The sequence below is a fragment of the Suncus etruscus genome, chromosome 10, assembly GCF_024139225.1.
Source record: "Suncus etruscus isolate mSunEtr1 chromosome 10, mSunEtr1.pri.cur, whole genome shotgun sequence".
NCBI classification, from domain to species: Eukaryota; Metazoa; Chordata; class Mammalia; order Eulipotyphla; family Soricidae; genus Suncus; species Suncus etruscus.
In genome coordinates, this window is record NC_064857.1 from 109,972,874 (window position 1) to 109,999,096 (window position 26,223).

The window sequence follows — 26,223 nt, forward strand, 5'->3', positions numbered from 1 at the left end:
AAACAAAAAACAGCAGAACCAAAATTTTTGTTGATTAAGCTTCCTATTGACTCAGCCCCTTCTCTCCATCTCCATGCCCAATGCCATTGTGAACCCCAGCTCTGCAAACCCTTGTTCAAACTCAAGATCCTTTGGCCCAGCCTTTATTTTATGGTGAGAATGACTCCTGGCTTGGCACCTTCTCTTCAATCCTATTTGTACTAGAAGCATATACACCTCCATCCTTTAAGTCCCAATCTCCACTCTCAGGCTCAGTAGTTTAAGAAGCTTTTCTCCACTTTCACACTCAGTTCGTCCATACTCCCACACATGGATCTGTTGTTCCACAAATAACACATTCCTAAACAGAGAGTGAGTTCACATGATCTCTCTAGACCCAACCTGCTTCACTGACCCCTGTCATTGGGACTAGCACCACCCTCTCCATCCTGCTGAATTTTTTCCACTACATAGCAGTATTGACCTGAGTTTGATAAAGGCATTAAAAGTAGCAAGATACAGTGAATAGCACAACTGGGCTTTGCTCATACTCTATGGAAATTGACATTCTATCCTTAGCTCCAACAAAGCATTAAGAATAATTTGAAAAATGAGGTCGGAGAGATAGTATGGAGTAGAGCATTTGCCTTGCATGCAGTAGGACTGTGGTTCGAATCTCAGCATCCCATATGGTCTCCTGAGCCTGCCAGGAATGATCTCTGAGCATAGAGCCAGGAGTAATCCCTCAAAAAAACAAAAACAAAAAAAAATAATAATAATTAATAAAAATAATAATAATTAATAATAATAATTAATAATAATAATTAATAATAATAATTAATAAAAAGCAGCAGTAACAACAAACCCAAAGAAATTTGACTACTTTTGTTCATGAAGACAGAAGTCTTGATCCTCAAATTTACAAATTTACAAATTTAAACCCTTAAAAGTGCCCAAGGAAGACCTCAGAACAAGCCCTCTTGATACTAAATGAAATCAAGAAAGTTTGGATAAGAAATTTATTCAGCTCGATCAAAAATTATGCAAAGTATTAAGGGATTTTTTTCAAACAGGATTGAAGGAGGCAAAGAATACTATAGTGAACTATACTTGAACTAGCTAGCCTTGCCTCACAGAGGGGGAAATAAGGGAGGCACCAAGACCAAACAGGTGCAAGACTACTAAGTAGTAGGCTAGGTACAGAGGGGACCACATATTCTACCAGCCCTGAGGGTGAGGGAAGAGGATATGAGAGGTAGAACAAAAACGGAGGTGTAGGGAGGACAAATTGGTGATGGGAATCCCCCCTGATTTTATGTAAATATGTACCTAAAATATTATTGTCAACAATATGTAAGCCACTATGATCAAAATAAAAATTATATTAAAAAAAAGAATACTATAGTGAACTATAAACAAATATAGGAAGTATAGGAAGCTGAAAGCAAAAGCAATGTACTTGAGGACAAAAATAAAACTTTAACCAAAAAGAAGAGAGAGTAAAACAGGAGAAAGATGGTATAAAATATAGGGCATTAATCTAATATAGGGCAATAATTTAAAAATCATATGGCTACCCAAAGGAACAGAAAATGACATGGAGGAAGAGATCATGACATACAATATAAGATCAGAATTGGTTGTTACCAGAAATGCAAATGATTGCTTATATTTGGGCTTATTTATATATTGTTAATGCTATCTTTTTCTGCTGTCTGCTGACCTGTAATGGATAATTGAAATATATTTTCGACAACAAAATATCATGGCTCTTTTTTATTTCTTTTGTGCTAGGACATTGCTAGATCACCCAGCCATTTTACCAAGATGGCCATCAACATGTTTTCTATTTGCATTGGTTTAGGATCACTGTATTTCAGTTGACAAACTACTGAACAGTAGGCGATTACTCTATGGAGCTTTCATCTAGAAGTCAGGTGTGCTTCTAATATATGCTAATTCTGTAAATGAGTCAAAAAAAACTGAGCAATAGTCTTGAAGCTTCTTTGCTTGAAGCCCTTGTCATATGCTTGGATTTTCATGTGGGTCAGTGAGAGAGACAATATCTCTGCAATACCCCAGATGAACATATAGGTTGTAGGAGGTACAATTTCTTTTCTATGCTATTGGAAATGAGTCTGAAACCATGGTGCAACCTCCTACAGAGGGTTGCAGAGTTAATTGGAGTTAATCCTCTGGGGGTTCTTATAGGCTACTTGAATGTGGCAGGCACAAAGCCAGGATTCACTCTCTCAGCCTGGGAGGTCTTTTGGGAGCAACTTTAGGCTTTTTTTTTGGGGGGGGGCACATTCTACCCTTTTCACTGAGATAGTGGCTCAGTAGCCTAGATGAAGAACGTGTACTTTGCTATCGAGCTGTCCTACCTTCCTATTGTCCGACTTTGTGTGAAGACAGTACAACGCTAGCACTCGATTAGAAAAACGAAGAATGAGAGGAAAGTATGCTCACTTATAGACTAGAGAGCTTATATAAATATTTTCAGGAGATTTTATATAAATATGTTCAGAATGGTTCACAAAAACTTCCTGTACTGTCCCTGCATATGTTCAAGAAAGATTCGCTCATGGAGGATTGTAACATTCCTATTATTAATCCTTATCTGAGAGACACAGAGATGTTTGTTGAATTCACCAAATGCAATATGAAAACCGATCTTCTAGGCTCTTCTCTAATAGTTTGCTTCCTCTTTTGTTGTTGAAAATATATTTCAGTTTTCCGTTTCAGGCCAGTAGACAGCAGAAGAACAAGATAGCATGATCAATATATTAAAAAAAATATAAGCAATCATTTGCATTTCTGGAAACAAACAATCCTGATCTTATATTGTATTATGTCTTAATACTTAAGATGCAAAGTGCTAAAGTTAAAAAGTGACCATAGTTTGCTGTGGTGCAATAAAATTAAGAAAATTTCTTTTTTTTTTTGAAGAAAATAATCTTAACTATTTGGAGTGAGTGAGTGAGTGAGTGAGTGAGTGAGTGAGTGAGTGAGTGAGAAAGAGAGAATGAGTGAGGTTTAAAAAAGAGTAACCTGCATAAAAGAGAATGTTGACCTCTCCAGAGGGGAGAAAAGAAAATCTACTTCCTAAATGAAAAATTTAATGATCTCATGTAGTAATCAGCAAACAAGAAAATAAAAGGTGTTCTATGTATACCTATGACCCAGATTGAAAGATGCCAACATTGTGCAATATTTTCTTCCAACATCTTTCATTTTGAAGGAACAATTTCTGGGTAAAGAGAACATTACTGTCCAGCCATGTTCAGGCCTTTCTGTATCCATCTCTCCTTACTCCCTTTATGGTGAGCAGGTGTTTAATTCCCCTGAACACTCCTATTTTGCTAATGTGGTGGTGAGCCTGGGGAGACAGCTCCTTAGTAAAAGGCACAGGCTGTGTGTGTGTGTGTGTGTGTGTGTGTGTGTGTGTGTGTGTGTGTGTGTGTGTGTGTGTGCCGTGATCCAAGTTCAAACCCAGAGTCCAGGCTTCCCCACTCACAGCACTTCTGGACATGCTCTGGAGAATTCTGTGTACTGTGAGTAAACCCTGCTGGTCCATACATTAAAGGATCCTAGTTATTCTGTACTCTTGGTCCCTGGCACCAGGCCCAGTTGGCCTCTCCAGGAGTGCCCCTCTGAGGTCCTTGAGTTCTGTGTGAAAGCATACTCTCCTTCCATAATAGGGGGAAATACTAAGAAAATGATGGTAGCAAACTTTTTTGTTATTGGGGCACACCTGGTGATACTGGATGCACCATGGAGTGCAGGAGCTAGAATCCAGGTCTCCCATTTACAAATCAGGGATTCAGCCCCCAAGCTGAATCTTTCCAGTACTTGTGTGGACATTTTAAATGTTTTTTCTCCACCAGTCACTTTAGGAGCCTTATACATCTCAAGGCAGGTGTAAATTTTGTTAAGACAAGCAGTGCTTAGGCCTTGTTTCTGGTTCTGTGCTCAGGAAATACTTGCAATGCAGCTCAAAGTAGCCCTGCAGTGTCAGGGATCGAACCTGGTCCAGCGAAGCATAAGGCAAGAATTCCACTTACTATATTTTCACTCCTGCCATGGCACGTATGACATGTTAATGCTATTTTCTGTGAGGTATGATAATTAAAACACCCTGTTGCTTGAGAAGGTTGAAATGTGGAAAAGAACTGAAAAAGTTAAATAGACTTTAAGGCATTGGCTGCACTTCCTATTTTCTTTTCCCTTTCTGTGACCTGGCATATCTTCCCCACTTCTTCTAAGAGGTTGGTAAGGCAGAGCTAAGGAGGGTTTAAAGCAACCAAATGCTTTTTTATTTTTATTTTTTTTAATTTTTTGACTGTCTCCTAGTAAGAGAGAGGGAGGGAGGGAGGGAGGGAGAGAGAGAGAGGGAGGGAAAGCTGGAGGGAAGGAGGGAGGGGGAGAGAGCCAGAGACAGAGAGAGGATGGGAGGAGAGAGACAGGGAGAGAGGAGGGAAAGAAGGAAAGAAGGGGGAGAGGGAGAGAAGAGAAGGGGGGGCTTTTTTATTATTTAAACGTGATATTAATTTCATTTAATCTGTTTGTTAAGGCTAGGCGAAACCTGGCATTCACATACTATGTGCCTAACTTCTCTAGTATCTTTCATCCTCTTTCAGGGTTATTGCTTTTCTGGTTGGCAGACTTTATTGTTGAGGCTGAGAAAGGCACAGTCTAGCTGTAGATGTGACCAAAAGGAATAGTGTATATGATTAAAAGGAAAAAAAAGAATGAGAAGTAACCTGCCTTTCTGGCAATATGAGTGGAAGCCTGGAGTAAAAAGATGCTAACTTGCCATGTGTTGCTAACTTGAAAAGCTCATTTGAAATGTAATCTTAATTTTTTATTTTGATTTCCATACCCAGCTATGGTAGCCTTTCTCTTTTGTGTCCTCTGCTTCCTTTTGACAAGCCTCCACATTACTTTTTCTCCAAAGCATCTTCTCTAGAGTTGCCAACATCACCAAGCATGCTCTCCCATTATTAAGCATTATGGAATACTGTTTTGTAGGTTAATAAAGATCAGTGGTTTTGGTGGTGAACATTGATACGTCATATTGTTATGGAGCTGGTAGGTGCCATCACTGTCTTCTAATGGTCCCACTGCTCCCCATACTCCAAGAGAGTGTCTGTAAATGGAACATAGAACTTACAGGCTCATTGTGATGTCTCCAAGGCTGGCCCCCAATCACCTAGGCCACAAGCAGTGGCATATAGTTACTCTGGAATGAGGTGACCAACATCTGGTGCCTGGTAGTGTTGGCAGTAAGGATTCATGAGGGCTTGTGCTGGCAGCCCAGGCACAAAGAGCAGACTCCTCTTAGTGCCAAGTTCACGGGTTCTTAGGACCTGCACTCAGTTTTGGTTCCAAGGATTTGTGTAGGACTGAATTTCTTTTTCTTTTCCTTCTCTTTTGCCTTTTTTTTTTTTTTTAAAAACTGTTCTGGCTATATTCAGTGGTTAGTCCTGCTTCTGCACTCAGTAATCACTCCTCCTGGTGATGTTCAAAGAACAATATGAAATGCTGGGAATCAAACCAGGTAAGCTGCAAGCCCAACCTTCTCTACTATAGTTCTGGACCAGATTTTTTCCCCTCACTTTTTCAATTGTGAAATCCTCTTCTCTCCATGGAATCTCAACACTGCAGGATTCAGACCATTCTTGCCAGAGCCAAATCAGGAGGATTCTCTGGCTGCAAGGCACCCTCTGCCTCCATTGGATGCCAGTTTACTGGGAAGGTTTCGACAGATAGAGGAAGGTGCAGGGTGATAATTCAGGCTGTCCCTCATATTCTCCAACAGGACCTTCTAATCCACTAAATGCATTGTCATTCAAAATTATCAGAAAACTGCAGATAGAAATGTCCTCCCCGTCCCACATCATAAATCATTGTTGATTTTCTGGTGAATTTCTTTTGGGATTTAAACAATTCAGTATAAAGTCAGAAAGAGAAGGCACAGGTGCCATTTACTCAAATTTGGAATTGGTTTTACTATGTAAGATCTCATGTAGGATCCAGGACAGAGAAAAGGTTCCTTGAAAGCAGAGCCCTAGTCCAACCTTTATGGAAAGCAATATGGAGATTCCTCCAAAAACTGGAAATTGAGCTCCCATACGATCCAGCTACACCACCCCTAGGAATATACTCTAGGAACACAAAAATACAATACAAAAATCCCTTTTTCACACCTATATTCATTGCAGCACTATTTACCATAGCAAGACTCTGGAAACAGCCAAGATACCCTTCAACAGATGAATGGCTAAGGAAACTGTGGTACATATACACTGTGAACTGGAAGTTCCAGCCCACAATATGAAGCTCACCACAGAGTGATGAGTGCAGTTAGAGAAATAACTACACTGAGAACAATCATAACAATGTGAATGAATGAGGGAAGTAGAAAGCCTGTCTAGAGTACAGACAGGGAGGAAGAGCGGGGAGACTTGGGAGACTGGTGATGGGAATGTTGCACTGGTGAAGGGGGGTGTTCTTTACATGACTGAAACCCAACTACAATCATATTTATAATCAAGGTGTTTAAATAAAGATATTAATAATAAAAAAGAAAGCAGAGCCCTGGATTTGACCACAGAAATGTGGTTCCAACAAGCAAGGGACAGAGCCAATCAAAAGGGACTGAGGTACAGAAGGGAGTAGGGCTTTGACCATTTGATAGGGGTAACTTTGTTCAGTTTTAGCATAAACAGCCCTATTATAAACAAAGTAAACTCAATAATAAGTAAATATATGGTAGAAAACACAAGCAATATGCCTTACACTAAAATATTAAATCATAAATTCATCATCATGATTAATTAAGTATTATGAATTATTAATACATATTAATTTATAAGACAATCTGTATCCTTTTGAAGCATATAAGATCTCAAAACTGCCTAAAAATTAGTTTTAAAATAACTTTTGCATGCCTTTTTTATCAATAGCCTTTATAATTGTGTAGCCTTTTAATTTTTATTGTTTTGGGGCCACATCCAAGCTCTCTGCTAGGGGGTTGCTCTTGGCAATATTTAGGGAATCAGGTAGTCCCTTGGTCTCCTGCAGGCAGAAACTGTTCAAAGTTTTTGTTTTTTTGAGCACTGCTTTCATGGTGAGACCTTGGATCCAGCCCGGCGCTCGGTGGCCCTAAGAGTCTCACTAGGCCTGATAACCCAGCCAGGTGTTAGCCCAGCCCTGCTTAGTGGGGTCCCCAAACAAACGAAATCAAATGAACAAAAGTAAAAGCTGTAGCGAAGGGAAGGAGGACAAGAGTATGGCAGTTCACAGTCCAGAACTCTGGCACTTCCAGTTTGGTCCTCTTTTTTTCTCTGAACTATTCAAAGGAAACATTCCTTGATTGAATTTGTCGTAGAGCAGGAGCAGCTGCCCCAAGGTGGCGTGGCTTTGTGTGTGAAAGCCAGCAACAGGAAATAGTTTTCAATTACATTTTCAGAACACGGAGTTTGTTCCTCCAGACCTTTGGGGATATTTAAAAACATCACAATGTTTATTCAAGGGAGTAAAATCATTAAACAAAGGAGTCTCTGTTGCTGTCTTAGGAGAAAATTATTAGCATTTCTTTGTTGCTGAGACCTTGAATTTTGAATTAAGGCAGGGGAAATGCTTGGTAGCAGGCTGGTCAGTTTTGGTCCAAAAGGGTCCTGCGGGGCTCCTTTGAAGGCCTGCAGGTCTGTAAGTAAAAACAATAGACACCAGTCAAAACATAAGCTTCCTGGGTTCCAGTTAAACTCTCCTTAGAGTTATTGCATGGGATCTCATGCAATTTTCACTTGCTACAGGATTCTTCTTTCTGAAGGAAAATAATGAGAATAAGAACCCACTGTATCCTTCCGCTTTCCCCAGCCATTGCAATGCACAATGTCCACAGTTGAAGGGCAAAGTCCATTTGGTGTAAATTTTTGTGTGTGTGTGTGTGGTTTTGGGTCACACCCGGCAGTGCTCAGGGGTCATTCCTGGCTCCAGGCTCAGAAATTGCTCCTGGCAGGCACGGGGGACTATATGGGGTGCCGGGATTCGAACCGATGACCTCCTGCATGAAAGGCAAACGCCTTACCTCCATGCTATCTCTCGGGCCCCTGCATTTGGTGTTAATTTTTGAAATACTTTATTTTAGCATCAAGGTTACAAACATGTTCATAATTGGGTTTCAGTCATAAAATGTTCATCCACCTTTACTAAAGCAACTTTCCCACCGATGTGGAGTTTAAGCTGTGTCTTCTATCTCTCTCCCTCTGACTTATTCCTCCCAGCTTAATAGTCTCCATCTCCACACATGTGTAGGAAACATTTAGACTTCATGCTTCCTAACAGTTGCCATAGTATTCCGCCGTGTAGATGGAACACAGTTTCTTTAGCCACTCATCTGTTATCAAGAACCTGCGTTGTTTCCAGATCTGGGCTACTGTAAATGGGGCTGCAAAGAACATAGAAGTGCAAAGAGCATTTTTGTATTGTGTTTTTGTACTCCTATTGCTGGGTCATATGGGAGCTCAACTTCCAGTTTTTGGAGTCATAGCCATATCGTTTTTCAGAAAGGCTGGACTAGGCAGCTCTTGAAACAGTAGTAAATGAGAGTTTCTTTCTCCACTGGTTATGGTTATTCTATTTATTTGTGATGTGTGCCAGTCTCTGTTGAGTGAGATGGTATGTCATTGTAGTTTTGATTTGCATTTCTCTGATAATCAGTGATGTGGAACACTTTTTTCATGTGCCTTTTGGCCATCTGTATTTTTTCTTTGAGGAATGTTTGTTCATTTCTTTCCCACCCCCCTTTTTTGGATTGGTTAAATGTTTTTCTTGTTAAGTTCTGTCAGTCATTACCTTGTGTATCTTAGATATTAGCCCCTTGATGAGTATTGGGTGAATAGTTTCTTCCATTCTGTGGGTGGCTTTTGGTATCTTTGTCATTGTTTCATTTGAGGTACAGACGCTTCCAGTTTAATGTCCCGTATCTCTGCTTCCACTTGTTTGGAGAGTGCTGTTTTCTCCTTAAAGATGCCTTTATTATCAATGTCATGGAGTGTTTTGCCTCCTTTTTCTTCTATATTCTTAAGGTTTTGGGTATGATATCAAGGTCATCAATCCATAAAAACTAACCTTTGTACATGGAGTTAGATGGAAGTATGAGTTTGCTTTTCTTATATGGCTGATCAGTTGTTCCAACACTACTTGTTGAAGAGGCTTTTTTTGTTCCATTTTGCATTTCTTGCCCCTTTTTGTTTGTTTTTTAATTTTTATTTTGACCAAAGTAGATTACAAATCTTTCACAGTAATTTTTTGGGTACATAGTGACATTGAATCAGGGGCATTGCCACCACCAATGTTGTCCTCCCTCCATCCTTGTTCCTAGTATGCATCCCATATCCCCCTTCTGTACCCCCCGGGTTGCTAGTATAAGTGGTCCCCTCTGTGTCTACCATGTTGTAGATTGGGTGTCGATTCTGTTGTCATTGGCTTTGGATTTGGATTTTTAAGTATGATCATTTTTTCATTTCTACTTAATGTTCATACGACTGTCTGGTCTTGGTACCCTCCATTATTTCCCCCTCAATTTGTGAGGCAGAACAAGATGGTTCAAGTTATGTGGTTCTGTCTGAAGGAAAGAAAAAAAAAATAAAATAAAATGGGACAAAAATTAAACAAGCAAAAAATGGGAGGAGGCATAATTATTGTATGTCTGGGGAACACGCTGAATATTCAAGTCTATTCCATTGATCTGAGAGTCTGTCCTTATTCCAATACAATGCTTCTTGAATTCTTTTGACCTCCTGGGACTCTTTCTGTAGCAGTGGCAACTTGCTCAGCTGGTTGTTGCACATGGGTATGAGGTTGTCTGCCTCTTCATGCTGATATGTCCTCACCAGATGCTGTACTGGTAAGAGCAGGGTCTCACTGGGTCAAGAGCAAGCCTCGGGGCTGGAGCAATAGCACAGTGGTTGGGTGTTTGCTTTGGATGCAGCTTATCCAGGATGGACAGTGGTTCAAAACCCAGCGTCCCATATGGTCCCCCAAGCCAGGAGTGATTTCTGAGCGCATAGCCAGGAGTAGCCCCTGAGCATCACTGGGTGTGCCCCTGCCCCCCAAAAAGAGCAAGCCTCCCTGGGGCTTGTTCTGTCCTGGTTGTAGAGTGGATGCCAGATTTAGCCTCTCTAATCCTCTCAGGCCCACTCCCCTGTGCAAGGGAACCTGATGGTCAGCTCACTACACCTTTTTTGCTTTCCAAACCATTTTGCCTGAGAAATTTTTAGACATTCTGTGTATATCAAATTGGCATAGATGCCAAGCATTTGCTGATAGTAAATCAGAAAGAAATGTATTTTATTTTTCCCTTCACATAAATCTTATCTTACAAATATATGTATATACAATATTTTTGGTCTCAGGGTTTTCTGTATACAACGTCCCAATCTTGCACCTTTCTACCAATATCCCCTTCCCTCCATTGTTGTTTCACAGACCCTCCCACCGCTGCTTTTGTCCCCTCTTACTCTTTAAGCATATTTATGCAAATGGGTTCTCAAATTCTATTGGCTTGGACTAGTTATTCAAGCTTAGGAAGTTCTAATAGAGTTACAAACACACATTGTTTCTATACCAATCCTACCACCGGTGTCAATTTCCTTCCACTTATATTCCCCAGGTCCTCCCTCACCTTGCATCCTTGACAGGCACAATTTCTGTTTCTTTATCTTTGCTTTTTCTGCTTTTAGTGCTGTTGGCTTTGTGGTATAAAATATATAGATAGGCCGCAGCTCAACACCACCTATATGTCTGAGGCCCTCTGCCCCTGCTCCTTCTGTCCACCTCTTATTACCCCCCTCCATTTCTTTCCTTCTTTGTCCTTCTCTGTTCTTTAACAAGGATTCAGGATACTATAGGTATCCCAACCTTTGGCACCTTTCATCCCTCATTGAGTTATTTTTTATATCACAGAAAAGTGAGATAACTGGTATTTGTCTTTCAAATTTATTTTACTTAACATGACATCCTCCAGCATGATTTCATTGTCCCTTGCAACTGCATATCTTATGGCACACACTTTCATTATTCACACATATGTTATTGGATACTATCTTAGCTATTGTGTTTAGTGTTGCAATGAATAATGATGTGCATATGTGTGTGTATTCTTTGGAATAAATGATTTTGTGTCCTGAGAAAAATAAAAAAATATAAAAAAATAAATATAATCCCTGGGTCATATGGAAGCTTGATTTTTTTTGATTTTTTGAGAAATCTTCATACTATTTTCTATAGAGGTTGAGCCAGATAGAACTTCAAATATTAAAAAAGAAAAAATTTTATTTTTTATAGCTCTTCACATTCAGTTATGCTACTCCATATAGGTCATGGGCCATAATATAAGAAATTAAGATATGAAATATGTAGTGGCAGAATAATAATGGTGTTCAGTTGAAATATATTGTAAATGATATTGCCTCAGTGTAACTTAATTTATTAAAAAACATCGGCATAATAGAAAAACAACCTGCCTGACAGCTGATTTCATTACCTTTTTAAAGTGACAGCATCATGGGAACAGGAAGTCAGAAAGGTTGGAAGATGAAGGAAAGAGAGGACCTTGACTTTGGTAACCTGAATCAGGGCTCTGGCATGGCTCAAAATCCTCCATGTCTTCAGCTTTTGTAGAAAAACTACAAATATCTTTTTACGCCTTGACAACTGATTTTATTATGCATGAAGACTAAAAAAAAACAAAACACAGAACTAGCTTCATTTTAAGTGAAATGTATTCTCAAGGCATTTTAATTGAGTTTTTATGTTAATTCTTTGTCTGTTGAGTCAACATACCAAATAATATTTCCGTTAATCCTTTTACTTAGTAAGTTTCAACTGTTTCTTCAAGGTACGTAAACATGCAGAGCACTTCCTTTTCTGACATTTTAAGAGTGATTTTGAGGGGGAGGGAGAGAGAGAGAGAGAGAGAGAGAGAGAGAGAGAGAGAGAGAGAGAGAGAGAGAGAGAGAGAGGAGAGAGAGAGAGGAGAGAGAGAGAGAGAAGGGAGAGAGAGAGAGAGGAGAGAGAGAGAGGAGAGAGAGAGAGAGAGAAGGGAGAGAGAGAGAGGAGAGAGAGAGAGAAGGGAGAGAGAGAGAGAGAGAGGAGAGAGAGAGAGAGAGAACGATACAGCGGGTAGTTCATTCGCCATGCCTTGCTCAGTCCCCTCAGCATCTCCAGCATTGCCAGGAGTGGCTCCTGAGTGCAGAACCAGGAGTAAGTCCTGAGCATAACCAACCAAAAAAAAAAAAAAGATTTTGGAAAGAATTATGTATTTTCAATTGAAATTTAGTGCTTTTATCTTGAGGTCTCACTCGAGGGAACTCAGGGGAATACAAAGACGAGGTGGTGCTAGGGATTAAACTTGGGGCGCCTACATGTACAGGAAATCCTCAGCCTACTGAATTATCTTCCTGGCCCACTTTGATGTATTCGCTGAGATAAAATGCCTTAAATTCAAGTATTTTTAATACTGTTTTGGAATCTATGTATACATGCACAGAAAAAATAAATAAATTCAAATGTATATAAGTAGAAGATATCATAGCTTTCAAAACAGTTTCAAAACAGAGTTACTTTGATATTGCATTTTAATGTTTTTAGTCACCATGATTTACAATAGTGTTAAAAGTGGACTTTACCAAAATAATGTTGCATCCCACACCTGCCACCAGTGACAGCTTTCTTCCACCATTGCCTCAGGTTGCTCCAAGACCAGACTTCTCCACCTCCCACCCCTTGCATATCTCTCTGCCATGATAAATTCAGTCTGTCGTCCAATTATGAGGTTCCATCACGCCTGGCGATTTGTTATTCTATTATGATCATTCTGTATCTGTCCATCCCCTTAGAACTTCACTCAGTGTGCAACTTTCCAGTCCTAGCCATGGAGTGACAAATTGCACAATTCATCTTTTTCTTATAGCTATACAGATTTTCATTGTGTGTATCCATATATACTTCATATACCATTGTTTCTTTATCCGCAATGGATAAATGTACATAAACGGTACATTTTTTCACATTTTGCCTAGAATGAATACTGCTGCAGTGAACATAGGCATGCAGAGGGCTTTATTGAATTGAGGTTTGGGCTCTTGGGTTAAGATACCAAGAAGTAAAATGACTGGTTATATGGAAACTCAGCTCTTAGCTTTTGGAGTATCTACATTGCAAAACTCTAACTTTAAGGTTTTTAAATAGCTCATATCTGAGATGGATATTTTTTTTCAAATACTATTTTGTTTTACTCTCCTTTTCATGGTATACTCCTATTAATGAAACATGTACTCCTGTTAATGAAAATGAATCTAACATGCTAGAGTTGGCTGGTTGCCATGAGAATCAGACTTCTTTGTGATATATTGGCAACTCAAATCCTTAGCACTATGAATTCTTATACATGCTGTTGGTTCTGGAGGACAGCACCAGGGATGGGAGTTTCTAGAGAAAATGGTTAGTGGAAAATGGTTCTAGAAATCAACTAAACTGGAGTTATTAGCCTAAAAACTTGCCAACCCAGGCAGAAAGGGAGTGCAGCAGCTGTTGGATATTACTTGGGAGGGATTTTAAATCCACTGGTCTGAGCCCCTAGCTCTTTTCCCTGTGTTTCCTATAATACAAAATTCAGAATTTAATCATAAGGTGCTGGACTCTTATAAATTATTCATAAGCCAGATTCTACTTATTTTGTAGATATGTGCTTGAATTAAAAATAGTTTTTATGGGTCTGGAGAGATAGCACAGTTGCGTTTGCCTTGCAAGCAGCTGATCCAGGACCAAAGGTGGTTGGTTCGAATCCCGGTGTCCCATATGATCCCCCGTGCCTGCCAGGAGCTATTTCTGAGCAGACAGCCAGGAGTCACCCCTGAGCAGGGTGTGGCCCAAAAACAAAAAAACAAAAAACAAAAAAAATTAGTTTTTACAGGACTTTACTTTAATCTGTGATCCAATTCCTTCTAGCTAATGGGATTAGTTTACTTTTCACCAAAATCCCTTTGAACCTCATAAATAAGAAGGAAAAAGCTACAAAATTAAGTGGTTGCTACCATTAACCATGATCATGTTCGTTTTGCAATTCTGATTTTTACCTCATTAGTGTTCGAATGATTAACTGAAATTGTGTGTTTGGTGGGCCAGGCTTGCTCCTCACCACTGCCAGGCCATCTTGATCACAGTCCTTTTTCTATTCTGCAGAATGATTTTTTTTTTGTTGTTTTGTTTTGCTTTGGGGAAACATCCAGTGATGCTCGGGGATGTGCTCAAAAATCGCTCCTGGCTTGGGGGAGTGCCATCTGGGACGCCTGGAGATTGAAATGTGGTCTGTCGTAGGTCAGTTGCATGAAAGGCAAATGCCCTTCTGCTGCGCCACTGCTCTGGCCCTAGTTCTGCAGAATGTATTTGATGTAGCTCGATTTCTTTGTTTTTATAAAAATGATTGTCTTGAACTTAATGATTCCCAATGATTCTGCTACTTTCATCTAGGACTCTTTGGACTATCGAGCTTTTTGAGACCATAGAGTAGGAATTGCTCACGAACCACCTTGAATATGTATGTGAAGCTGTCTGGTCAATGCTATCTAGTTAGAGTATATGTGCCCAAAAGACACATGAAAAAATGTTCTATATTACTAATCATATGAAAGATGAAAATCAAAACAACAATGAGGTACCATCTCATGCCACAGAGACTGGCACACATCACAAAGAACAAGAACAATCAGTGCTGGAGGGATGTGGAGAGGAAGAAACTCATTCACTACTGATGGGAATGCTGTGTAGTTCAGCCTTGCTGGAAAACAATATGGAGATTCCTTAAAAAAATGGAAATTGAGCTCCGATATGATCCAGCAATACCATTATATATATATATCAATCACTATACCACTAGGGATATACCCTAGGAACACAAAAACACAAATGCCTTCTGCACACCTATATTTTTATTAAATCTTTATTTAAACACTTTGATTACAAATGTGATTGTACTTGGGTTTCAGTCATATTAAGAATACCCCCCTTCACCAGTGCAACATTCCCAATCAATGTCCTGAATTTCCCTCCTCCCCACCCCACCTTATTTACAATAGCCAGAATCTGGAAACAGCCCAGATGTCTGACAACAGATGAATGGCTAAAGAAACTGTGGTACATATACACAATGGAATATTGTACAGCCAATAGGAAAAATGAAGTCATGAAATTTTCCTATACATGAATAGACATGGAAACTATTATGCTACGTGAAATAAGTAACAGTAAGAGAGAAAAAACACAGAATAGTCTCACTCCTCTGTGGGATTTAAGAAAAATAATAGACAGCATGGAATACCCAGAGACAATAGAGATGAGGGCTGGAAGGACTGGCCCATTGTATGAAGCTTACCACAAAGAGTGGTGAATTCATTTAGAGAAATAACTACAACTATCATAACATTGGTAGTGAGTGAGAGATAAGAAATGCCTGTCTCAAATACAGGCAGTGTATGGGGGAGGAGAGATGGGGCCATTGGTAGTGGGAAGGTTGCATTGGGTAAGAGGGTGTGCTTTTTCATAACTGAAACCCAACTACAAACATGTTTGTAATTATGGTGCTTAAATAAAAATATTAATTTTAAAAAATAGAACACATGTGCTACCTAAAGAAGGTGTTTTGATAAAATACTTCCTAACCGGAAACACACTACAGGGAATTAAGATTCAAGATTCAAACTCCAACGGAAGGTGGGCATAGACCCTCAGACATGCATGCGGTGAGCCACTGTAGTTTTAGCACCTTGGTGTCCAAAGCTGGTCACACCATCCCCCGTAGGGTGTTTATATACTCCAGAAGGGACTGCCCAACAGTCTCCCTTACAGTTCCTCCTGAAAATTCTGATGATACTCAAATTTGAGACTCACTGATTTATGGGTGTATTCCCAGTACATTGGTAGTTAGATCTCAGAGACTTTAAAATTTAAACTTTAAACTTTAAAATTTAAAGTTGCTGGGTTTCCAGTCCCAGAGTTCTCTAAATCCTTCACTGATTGGCAATACAAACCTGGGTATTGGGCCTTTCTATGCTCTCTAGAGGATGTCTGGTGTGAATAGGTTGAAGATTGCTACTCTAGAAAAACCCACATGCTCATCTTTCCTTGCCTCCCTTTGACAGGGTGCAACCATCCAACCCTACCCTCCCTTGGAGAATGTGACCTTATAAAACTTCCAGCCTCCAGAAATATCCTTGCTAGGGCTTTTAGAAAACTGGATGAGCATTCACTAAATGTGATTATCTAAAGGTTGCATTTAATGCTATATTTGTTCAGCAAATGTAGGCACTCGTATAACACAAATATTAACTTCTAAATCCTCAAAGGCTTTCCCCACGATATGCCATCTGGCAGGCATTACTGCAATCATCTCTTTATTATCCACACTAATGAAGGACTAGTATGACATTGGTAATTGAAACACACAGATCACTGAAAAATCATTCAGGCTGCTGCCAGCACTGGGAAGCATTCAGGAGTAGAAAATATTGACTGATTACCATTCTCTGCCTTTCCTGTGGAGGTACTCAAATACACACAGTATTTCAGGTAGACTTTTGAGCAATAGGAGAATTGAGAGGATTCTGGGTTATGATTTATTTTTAGAAAAACAATCAAGGAGTCTGAGAAACATGAGCAGTAAGCCGGTGATGAAACACTACATTTGAAATGCGCTTGCTCCTTGGCATCCATGGACTCAAAATGGGGCTTACTAAAAAGCATTTGAAATGTAAGAAACAGCATAGTGGGATTCTAGATTTTCTTCTAAAATTACTTTTATATATTATTTGAAAGGAACCATTCAAACCTCCCAACTTGCACTAAGTTTTATCAGTTGACCCTAGCATGTAGATCCACCCTCATTTGGGTTTGCGTGAGATGCCTCAGGTCTTCGAAAGCAGAGACAGCAATGCATGTCTCAACCAGACCTGAGATCCACTCCTCAACAGGCTCTTGGTTCTGGGGCCTAGAACCGGTGGATGCACTCAGTCACAGACCCTGAACCTCACTTACCTATGTGATTGAAATGATTTAGCTAGAAAACTGCCCTGTGAGACACAACAGAAATGATCCTAGCCGCAGAGCTAAGTTTTCTGTCTTCTGACGGTTGGTAGCAGTTTGCCTAGGGAAACCCTAGTGCTTTGGAACAGGGGGTAACTGTACCCCTTTTTCTAGAGCCCAGAGCTGTCAGATGTGTTTCAACCAGTAGCTCTTCTGCAGGCACCAACAAGCGATATTTTCCTGGGATACATGGAGATACACACCAGGCAGGCCCTTGAGTGCAACAAGGAACATTTCAAACCATTTATCAAAGCTCTTGCAGCTTCTATTTCCAGACAGGTTGGGAAAAAATAGCCTAGAACAAGTAAAGAAAATAAATCTGTAGCCATAGCTGCTCATAAATAAGGCAGGCATGGGGGAGTTGTCATCTGTGCCAGCTTCTCTGAGTATTTTTGTCACAGTACAGAAGCTTTCAAATGTTTCCGAGTGTAATTCTCATACTTTTCCATTATCAAAATACCAGTGGTTGTAAAATGATTTCACTGACTACTAAACCAAAAGAGATAAAAGAAACTTTTCAAGGAAGAGAGGCTGGAAAAGCGATAGCTGGTATTAAAGAGAATTAACACCAGCATTTCCCAACCATTACAAAATATTTTTTTAGGAAAAAAAATCTAAAATGCAGTGCTGGGGTGATGAGAGAGACGGGGGATAAGGGGCTTGCTTTGTATGCAGCTGACCAATGCAAGCATGTTGTTGACAAGCAGGAGCCCAAGAAAGTAGTGCTGCTCAGGTTGATGGGTGCAGGAATTACCTGGGCTACCCTGACAGTGCTCTGCAGCCTCTACGGTCACATCTGGTCATGGGGGCTCCAGGGCTGATTTTGGTGATGCTTAGGGGGATAATGTGGTGCCAGGGGCAGAACTGAGGTTGGCGAAGCATACACCTGAACCCCTGTCCTGATCTATATTCTACATAACAATAAGGTGTTTTTGGCATTTGTCTTTTATTTTATTTTTATTATTTTTTGGGCCAGACCAGTGATGCTAAGGCTATGTGCTCAGAAATCGCTCCTGGCTTGGAGGACCATATGCGCACCTGGGGATGGAACCACGGGTCAGTGTAAGGCAAATGCCGTACAGCTGTGCCATTGCTTAGGCCCCTTGGCATTTGTCTTTATTCCCTTTGCACATTACTACCATGGTGTGCGCGTGCGCGCACGAGCACACAAACACACACACATACACACACACACACACACACACACACTTTTTATTTTGTTTTGCTTTGGGTGCTTAGGGATCACTCACAGTGTTGTTTCAAGGGTGCATGTGTCAGGGATTGACGCCAGGCATCCTCATGCAAAGCACAGTTACTAACCCTTTGAACTATCTCCTGGCCTTGTACATGACTTTTTATACTGTGCCTCTGATTGTTTTATTTCCAGCATAGTATTCTGACTTTTAAATCTCCCCCCATTACTATATACAAGCCAATTAAGAATAAAAACCCGGGTCAGAGAGATAGCATGGAGGCAAGGCGTTTGACTTGTATGCAGAAGGATGGTGGTTCAAATTCCGGCATCTCATATGGTGCCTCGAGCCTGGCAGGAGCAATTTCTGAGCGTAGAGCTAGGAATAACCCCTGAGCACTGCTGGGTGTGACCTGAATTTTCACTTTGCTAGTTGCGTTTATTTTATGAAATGTTTCTTTTTTATATATGTAGTATTCACTTGATATTTAAAGACACAAAAACTCAATATATAAGGATAACATACTCGAATAAAAGATTGGTATGACTGTTATAATTCAGGATGTTTCAGAAATAGAAATAGGAAATAGGAATACCCTTGAAACAGAGACACTAAAATGGCCAACAGTCAGTGGCATCGCCTATATTTCTAGGTATGTTTTAGCTCTAAGAGAGTCGGTAAGAAAAAAAAATGACACTTGAATAATGTAGGAATATGTTGGTGGCTTGAATATTGAACAAGTGATTTCTGTGAGTTACATTAGAAAAACAACCCATGAGTCCAGATTTTCATGACAAAACATCTTCTGGTTGTTATTGTGTTATTATCATTTTCATTTGGAGGCCACACCTGGTTGGACTCAGGGTTAACTCCTGGCTCTGTGCTCAAGGATCACAGACGGGACTCTGGCGTCTATCTATAATATTTAGGACTGAACCTGGTTGGCTCTACACAAGGCAAGTCTCTTCCACTCCATACTATTTCTCTGGCCCCCACAGCTGTTATTTAGATGTACTCTGAAACAATTTAGTAATTGTAGTGCAGTTTTCTTTTTATTTTACATTTCTCACCTCTCTTATGTGAAAACAATAACAACAAACAAACCATTCTTCTCTAATTGATTCACAGCTTAGAGGGCAATTTTGGTTTGTCTATCATTAAGTTTACTGTGTCCTTTTGAAAAATTTACTAACAGTTTTTTTTTTGTTTGTTTGTTTGTTTGTTTTTTGGGCCACACCCGGTGACACTCAGGGGTTACTTCTGGCTATATGCTCAGAAATCGCTCCTGGCTTCGGGGACCATATGGGACTCTGGGGGATCAGACCATGGTCTGTCCCAGGCTAGTGCTGGCAAGGCAGACACCTTACCCCTCCACGCCACTGCACCGGCCCCACTAACAGTTTTCTATTCTGAGCTAGTTTTCTTCTTAGAGTTTATTAGGTGGTATGAGAGATGACAAATTCATTGAACATAGTTCTGCCTGTTCCCCAAGAATATTTCTGATCTTGGTATTGTGTGTAAGGAGCAGAAGACTGTGCTCTGGGTAAGCAGACATCTGAATACCATGAAATACTGTGGGGCCTACAGTGGTGAAGCCTGAGTAGGACACAGAGCATATAGACAGCAATGGCCATCTTTGAAGAAATAAAGATGCAGAAATGAATAGGTCTTCTTTGCTGTTGATTTCTGAGCTCAGTGGCAGAGCTCTGACTTCATTCCATGGCTCTCTTCCCAGATGCTATTGATTTGCCTTGGACACTGCCATGAGCAGAAGTATTTGAGTGATTTCTTTTTTCTCGCCGTGTTTCATATCTAATAACATCCTCAACTTTCATTTTGATCTTCAGCAGAGTTTCCTAATTCTGACTATGGAAGTGTGTTAGAGGAGTCACCCATAGGAAGAGGGTCCCATCGTCAAGGCCAGAGTTTTATGGGGAAATAGGAAACATATTATATTTGATGAGGTGGTGCTAACTTTTGGATTTTAGTCTTAAAGTTTAAGATTTAACCCGATCCCATATTTTGTTTGCTTTACAGAATCATGTCAATCCTGCCATGGACTTTACTCAGACGCCCCCTGGGATGTTAGCCCTGGACAACATGCTGTATTTTGCCAAGCACCATCAAGATGCCTACACTCGGGTAAGCCTTAATCCCCTTCTAGTTTAGAGATTATTGCAAGGTTATCTTTCCAAAAGAGACCCAAACTTCAGACCTTTGTAGTGCAGTAAAAATTAAAATTAAACATGTCAGCATCGTGAAATGAAATTTTAGAGGCGAAATCAAGTGGTGCTCAAGGGTCCCTAAAACCACACTGAGTGGTACTCATGGACTTATTTAATGCTGGGAATCAAATTTAGAGTCTTGCATTTGCTTCATGGATACTTGAAGTATAATACTTGGATGTATTTGTGTACTTGGCATGTACTTGAGGCATAACTCAGGCCCTTAAATTGAAAATTTAAAAGATGATTTTTGAAAAATAGTATTGTAAAGCATTTTGAATGCTCCAATATTAAACTGTGATGAGTAGTCCTAAAAATAAGGGCTAAATCTACATAACTCTGTATGACCCCGTCAGCGAACACCCCTCAAGCTTCATTTACCCACAGAAGTAGTTCTGGAAGCTGCCCTGATACTAGTTTCACTCAGGTCTAGTGAGTGGGATGCAATAAAATAAAGAAACAAAAAGAAATGAAAAATAGAAAAAATTGGGGAGAAGTTTAGTGAAATTCCTGTCATCCAGTAAGAATCCATTGATGGTTTCCTTTTTGCAGCTGACAAAGAGCAGGTGTCACCAATTCCCAGGCTACTGAATGAAGCAGTAGCAGAAGGACAGAGTTTGCTTGTCCTCTGGGACACAACAGGGAAGGCCTGTCCATCCACTCTGCTGTAGCACTGACTGTTGTGACTCAAATTGGCACTTCCCCAGTCCTTAAGAAGAGAAGCGGAGCTTCTCTTGGGGTCAGTTCTGTGAGCCTAGGATGGAGATTGGCAAGGATTGTGAATAAATGAATTGATGGAGTGGGGAGAAGTTATTGGACTTAGAAAAGGGAAGAATCTGCTGCAGCCATGTTTTCTGCCTGGTCCTTTTCTGCTAGGAGTCTTGCATCTTGCACACACCCTTAGCTGGTGGTGTTTCTGGTATAAACATGGCCAATTCCTTTCAAGTAAGCTTAAGTGAAGGAGGGAAGTGGATGGTTCTCAGTTGGGGCAGTCTTCCAGGAGGTGTGTGGCATTCTGAAAAATATGGGTATGCTTTCTGGGTTTTGCTCCACCCCAGTGACTGCTGATCATCAGATCTGTGGTTCATGGAGGTTCAAGTCAGTCTACACCTCGGAAAATCCTCCTCCCCCACAGTAGAGTCAAAGGAGGTCTTTGAGACTCCTGACTCTTTTTTTGTTTGTTTGTTTGTTTTTGTTTTTGGGTCACACCCGGCAGTGCTCAGGGGTTATTCCTGGCTCCAGGCTCAGAAATTGCTCCTGGCAGGCACGGGGGACCATATGGGGCGCCGCGATTCGAACCGATGACCTCCTGCATGAAAGGCAAACGCCTTACCTCCATGCTATCTCTCCGGCCCCTGACTCTTTATTTTTATTTATTTATTTATTTATTTATTTATTTATTTATTTATTTATTTATTTATTTATTTATTTATTTATTTATTTATTTATGGGTCACACCCAGCGGCGCTCAGGGGTTATTCCTAGGTCTACGCTCAGAAATCGCTCCTGGTAGGCTTGGGGGACCATATGAGATGCCGGGATTCAAACCTCCGCCCTTCTGCACGCAAGGCAAACACTCTACCTTCATGCTATCTCTCCACTCCCCGCCCCCCCCCCCGTCTCTATTTTGAACTATGTTTTTCTCTTCATGTAATTTGTCCCATCTTGAGTTTTACTGAAATATCATTTGTAATTTGGTTATATAGAAGTTTTTATGCATTTTTTACAATGCTTAGGGATTAGTTGCTTGCTACAAATGCCATCATCTTCCATGAGAAAATTGATTTTTCCTAAAAATTTTTATTATACTTAGCTTTATATATATTTATTTTACAGATTTTTTTTCTAGGAATATAATTTGTTCTCACAGTAAGAAAATTATTTTTTGAGAGAGCATGGCGAGGAGAATGTGGAAAGAGGGAGCCAAATAGAAATTGAATTTAGCGTTAACTGATTAATGTTTGTGGATGACTGTTTCTAAAATTAGAGCTTATCGATGCAGGATGTATGGTTAATTGCACAAGAAGCTTATGTCTCATGGAAAATAATTTAATGTTTTAAGGCCTATTTTTTTTCTCATTGCATACTCTCAACTCTTATAACTGAAATTAATACCATAGCAACCTGACAGACTTTATGCCTGATAGCTACTTAAAAGAATAACATACTTGTAAAGAAAAGTGTGATTCCTATTTTCTTCCCACATGCCCTTCCCTTTATTGATTAGAAACTTTTATAGCTGAGATTTTTGTTATTTTCTCTAAAGGTCCTTTTTTAAATGTTTTCTGGGTCTTATCTGACACTGGAGCTTCAACTGTTGGATGGAATATTAAAGCTTGAAATGTGAGTTTGTGTCCTTAGGGAATCAGAATTCTGAGCTTCCAGTAAGGAAGTTCTTTGTCTACTAGGAGAATAGATATTCCAGTAACAGTGAAAGAGTGATTTGCATCATGAATATAATCATCCCAGACAGCCAGACTTTGAATTGGGAACTAGGTTTTATATCTTCTGAGATATAAAAGTAGATTTATTTTTAAATTTACATTTTTATAAAACGTGTGTGTTTTTAAATCAGGCATATGTTCTGTCTGAATGAAGTTATTTATCTTTTATTCAAGAAATGTTTATAATTTATATGAAAGTAGCCTCAACTATTTATAGGGTTTTTTGGTCAAATTAAAGATTGAAAGTGTGATGTTTTGTGTTTTTTTGTTGTTGCTTGTTTTTGAGTCAGACTGGCAATGCATGGGACTTACTCCTAGCTCTGTGCTCAGTGGTCACTGCTGGTGGCAATAAGAGAGGACTATGTATGATTCAGGGAATCAAAACTGGGATGACCAATGAAAGACTTGCTGTACTATCTCTCTAGCCTCAAGGCTGAGAGTTTGGAAAGGACCATAGTCCACAAATATGCACACCCATAAACATGCACTCACATATAAATATGCCCTCTCCATCCTCTCCCTGTCCCCAGCTCACATTTTCTCCAAGCAACATGCTTCTTTATATTTTCCAAGTCCTCTTCCTGCCCTGTATTCTAAGCTGTCACTTGCTCAGAATTTAGAAAAATTGGGGCTGGAGTGATAGCACAGTGCTTGCATGCTTGCATGCAGTCAATCCAGGACAGACCTTGGCTTGATCCCCAGCATCTGATATGGTTCCTTAAGCAGGAGCAATTTCTCAGCACATAGAGTAACCCCCGAGTGTCACTGAGTGTGGCCCCTTTTTCCTAGCATATGCAGTGCTCATTCCTCTCCAGTACTTCTATTTGCTGGGCAGTATTTATCTTTGTGCACTTCTCTCTTGCTTAGTCAGAATGAGCTGTGAAAAGATATTGTCCATGAACATTTCTCTAAGGCCGTCTACCTTGGTGTCTCCCTGTGCTGATCATCCAAGGCACTTGATTCTCAGGATGCTGTTGTCCTGTCAGCCACTATATTATATCTGAAGCTATACCTGTCTGTGGAGCAGCTCTCAAATGCCCTGAGTGAGCTCAGAAAGGAGGAAAACTTGAGACAAGACTGAGAAAATGGTAAGGCCAGTACTAAGGAGATAATAGCCCTTCCCAAACCTTTTCAATATATTTTTATTGGAAAGGGGAGTTTCTGGGGGCAGAGAGAGAGAGTTACCAGTATAAACATGCAGGACAAATCAAGGCAGCTTCTTGAAGGACACATGTCTGCACTGATCACTATTGGGCAGTGAGGCGAGAAAAGCAGGTAGAGGGAACTGTGCAATCCAAGGCAGAAAGACCTGTCTGTGTTCATGCCACTAAGAATATTGCAGTAAAACTAAGTATGTATGGTCATGCTTTGAGAGACCAATGTGGGAGATTTCTCAAGGGCCTATATATTTTATTTTATTTTTATTTTCGAAGGGGAGCCACACCCAGCAATGCTCAGTACATCTCTGAAGGATCACTCCTAGTGATGCTCACAGAAACACTTGTGGTACCAGGGATCAAACTTGTGTCAGCTCTATACAAGACATTCCTACCAGTACAATCACTCTGAGATTTAGTTATATAATGTACTCATATTAACTTTGACCTAAAGACAGTGAAATCATTTTGAAGGATTTAGTAATGATGCTAAGAGTTTACTTGAAAAAAATTGCACTCTTGCCAAAAAAATAAATGTGGAAAATAAAGCCTTCAGGCAAAACAAATTTGGGAAAGCAGAGCCATATTGAACCAACACAGTGAAAGTGAATGTTCTTAAGAAGGGTTATTTAGAGTGGGTTATTGTGGAGTTAAATAAAATTCACTCTTTCTGACTTCAGCCTGGCTTGAGCCATAGCCAATAGCTGGTCAGATATATAATATATTAAATATTATTAAATATATTAACGAAGCTAGTATTGTTGGTCTTTGAGGGATAGGCATGTTACATTTGTCAGGTATGCATGTCTGAAGACAATGAAACGTGGCCAGCAGAGCACAGACTCTTTCAGACACATTTTCTGTGCCTTGCCTTTTTAAATATCCACCTTCCCACCCATCTATGCATAGAAATCGTTAAAATTATATCTTCATGACACCATGAATGTATTTATGGACAGCCACAATTGTCATGCAGGGAATTTGAATCAGGGAAGCAGTGGATGTAATTGAAATATCCCACACTTGAATGGGCACCAAACAGGAGCAGGAATGGCGACACTGAGCATCCCATTGTGTGGGGTAAACTCAGAAGCACAGCAGGATTTCAGATTTGTGGGTCTTATTTACTTCAGTCATAATTATTTTCACTTTTTCTGGTATGCTTCACACCACAGCTCTGCCCACCAAAGCTCCCTGTGCAAAGTAGAGGGTGGCATTTGGGTCGTTGCTGTGACCTCCTTGTCATTATTTTACATATGGGATAATGATACACAACTATGTGCCAAGTGTTTTGTGTATGTTTGGCTTCCCCAACCCAACACCACATCTTGTAGTGTAAGATCCCAGGTCCTTGGAATAGAGCAGTTTAGTAACTCCACTGGAAATTAAACCTTCAGATTTAGAAAACACGGTATGCTATATTGCACCATTGGCTGGGCATAATTGAGAAACTCACACAACATGGCTTTCATTTGGCATTTGATTCATTCTGGCTCTCGTGGGAACCAAGATTCAGTCATGGGGCAGGAGATGATGGCAGTAATCTTCACATTGCCCATGATGAGCAGGTCTGTAGTGGAAGTGGAATCACAAAAGGCACTTGAGACATGGAAAGAAAGAGTGCTTTCAGGGTGAAATTAATGCACTGCTGTGGTAGTTGTCTTCCACTGATGAAAGAAAGAGTACTGGGAGTGGTTTTGGTGACATTCAAGACCTATTATATAGATGAGCCCCATCTTCAGAAAGGGCCTCTGTGTTAATTAAGCATTATCGCCACCATTTTGTCGAATTTGGGACTGGATCTTAAAGAGAGAAGAAAGAATTCTACCAGTTGCAGAGCCAGGAGATATCTGAAACTTAAACTTGTATCTTTGACTTCAAAAATCTGTTTCTTTCCTGGAATTCCTTGGTCAGCTCTGTCTCTTAGGTTGGAGTGTGATATCTATGAGAAGTCTGACTTTTGCAATGTAAATGAGCAGTCAACATCAAAAAGAGAAGTACAGAAAGATGATGGAACTATCCAGCAAACATCTATATTCAGTTATGATATTACAAAGTCCAGCATTGTTCGAAGTCA

General features: G+C 40.1%; 1 protein-coding gene across 2 annotated transcripts in view; it reads left to right on the forward strand.

Annotated features, from left to right (window-relative positions):
- Positions 1-26,223, forward strand: part of ELMO1 (engulfment and cell motility 1) — a 514,761-nt gene that overhangs the window by 166,299 nt on the left and 322,239 nt on the right. For both annotated transcript variants that reach the window (XM_049781864.1, XM_049781865.1), the window contains one exon: positions 20,358-20,462. In XM_049781864.1, the coding sequence (XP_049637821.1) occupies positions 20,358-20,462 (105 nt within the window). The remainder of the gene's footprint in view (positions 1-20,357; positions 20,463-26,223) is intronic.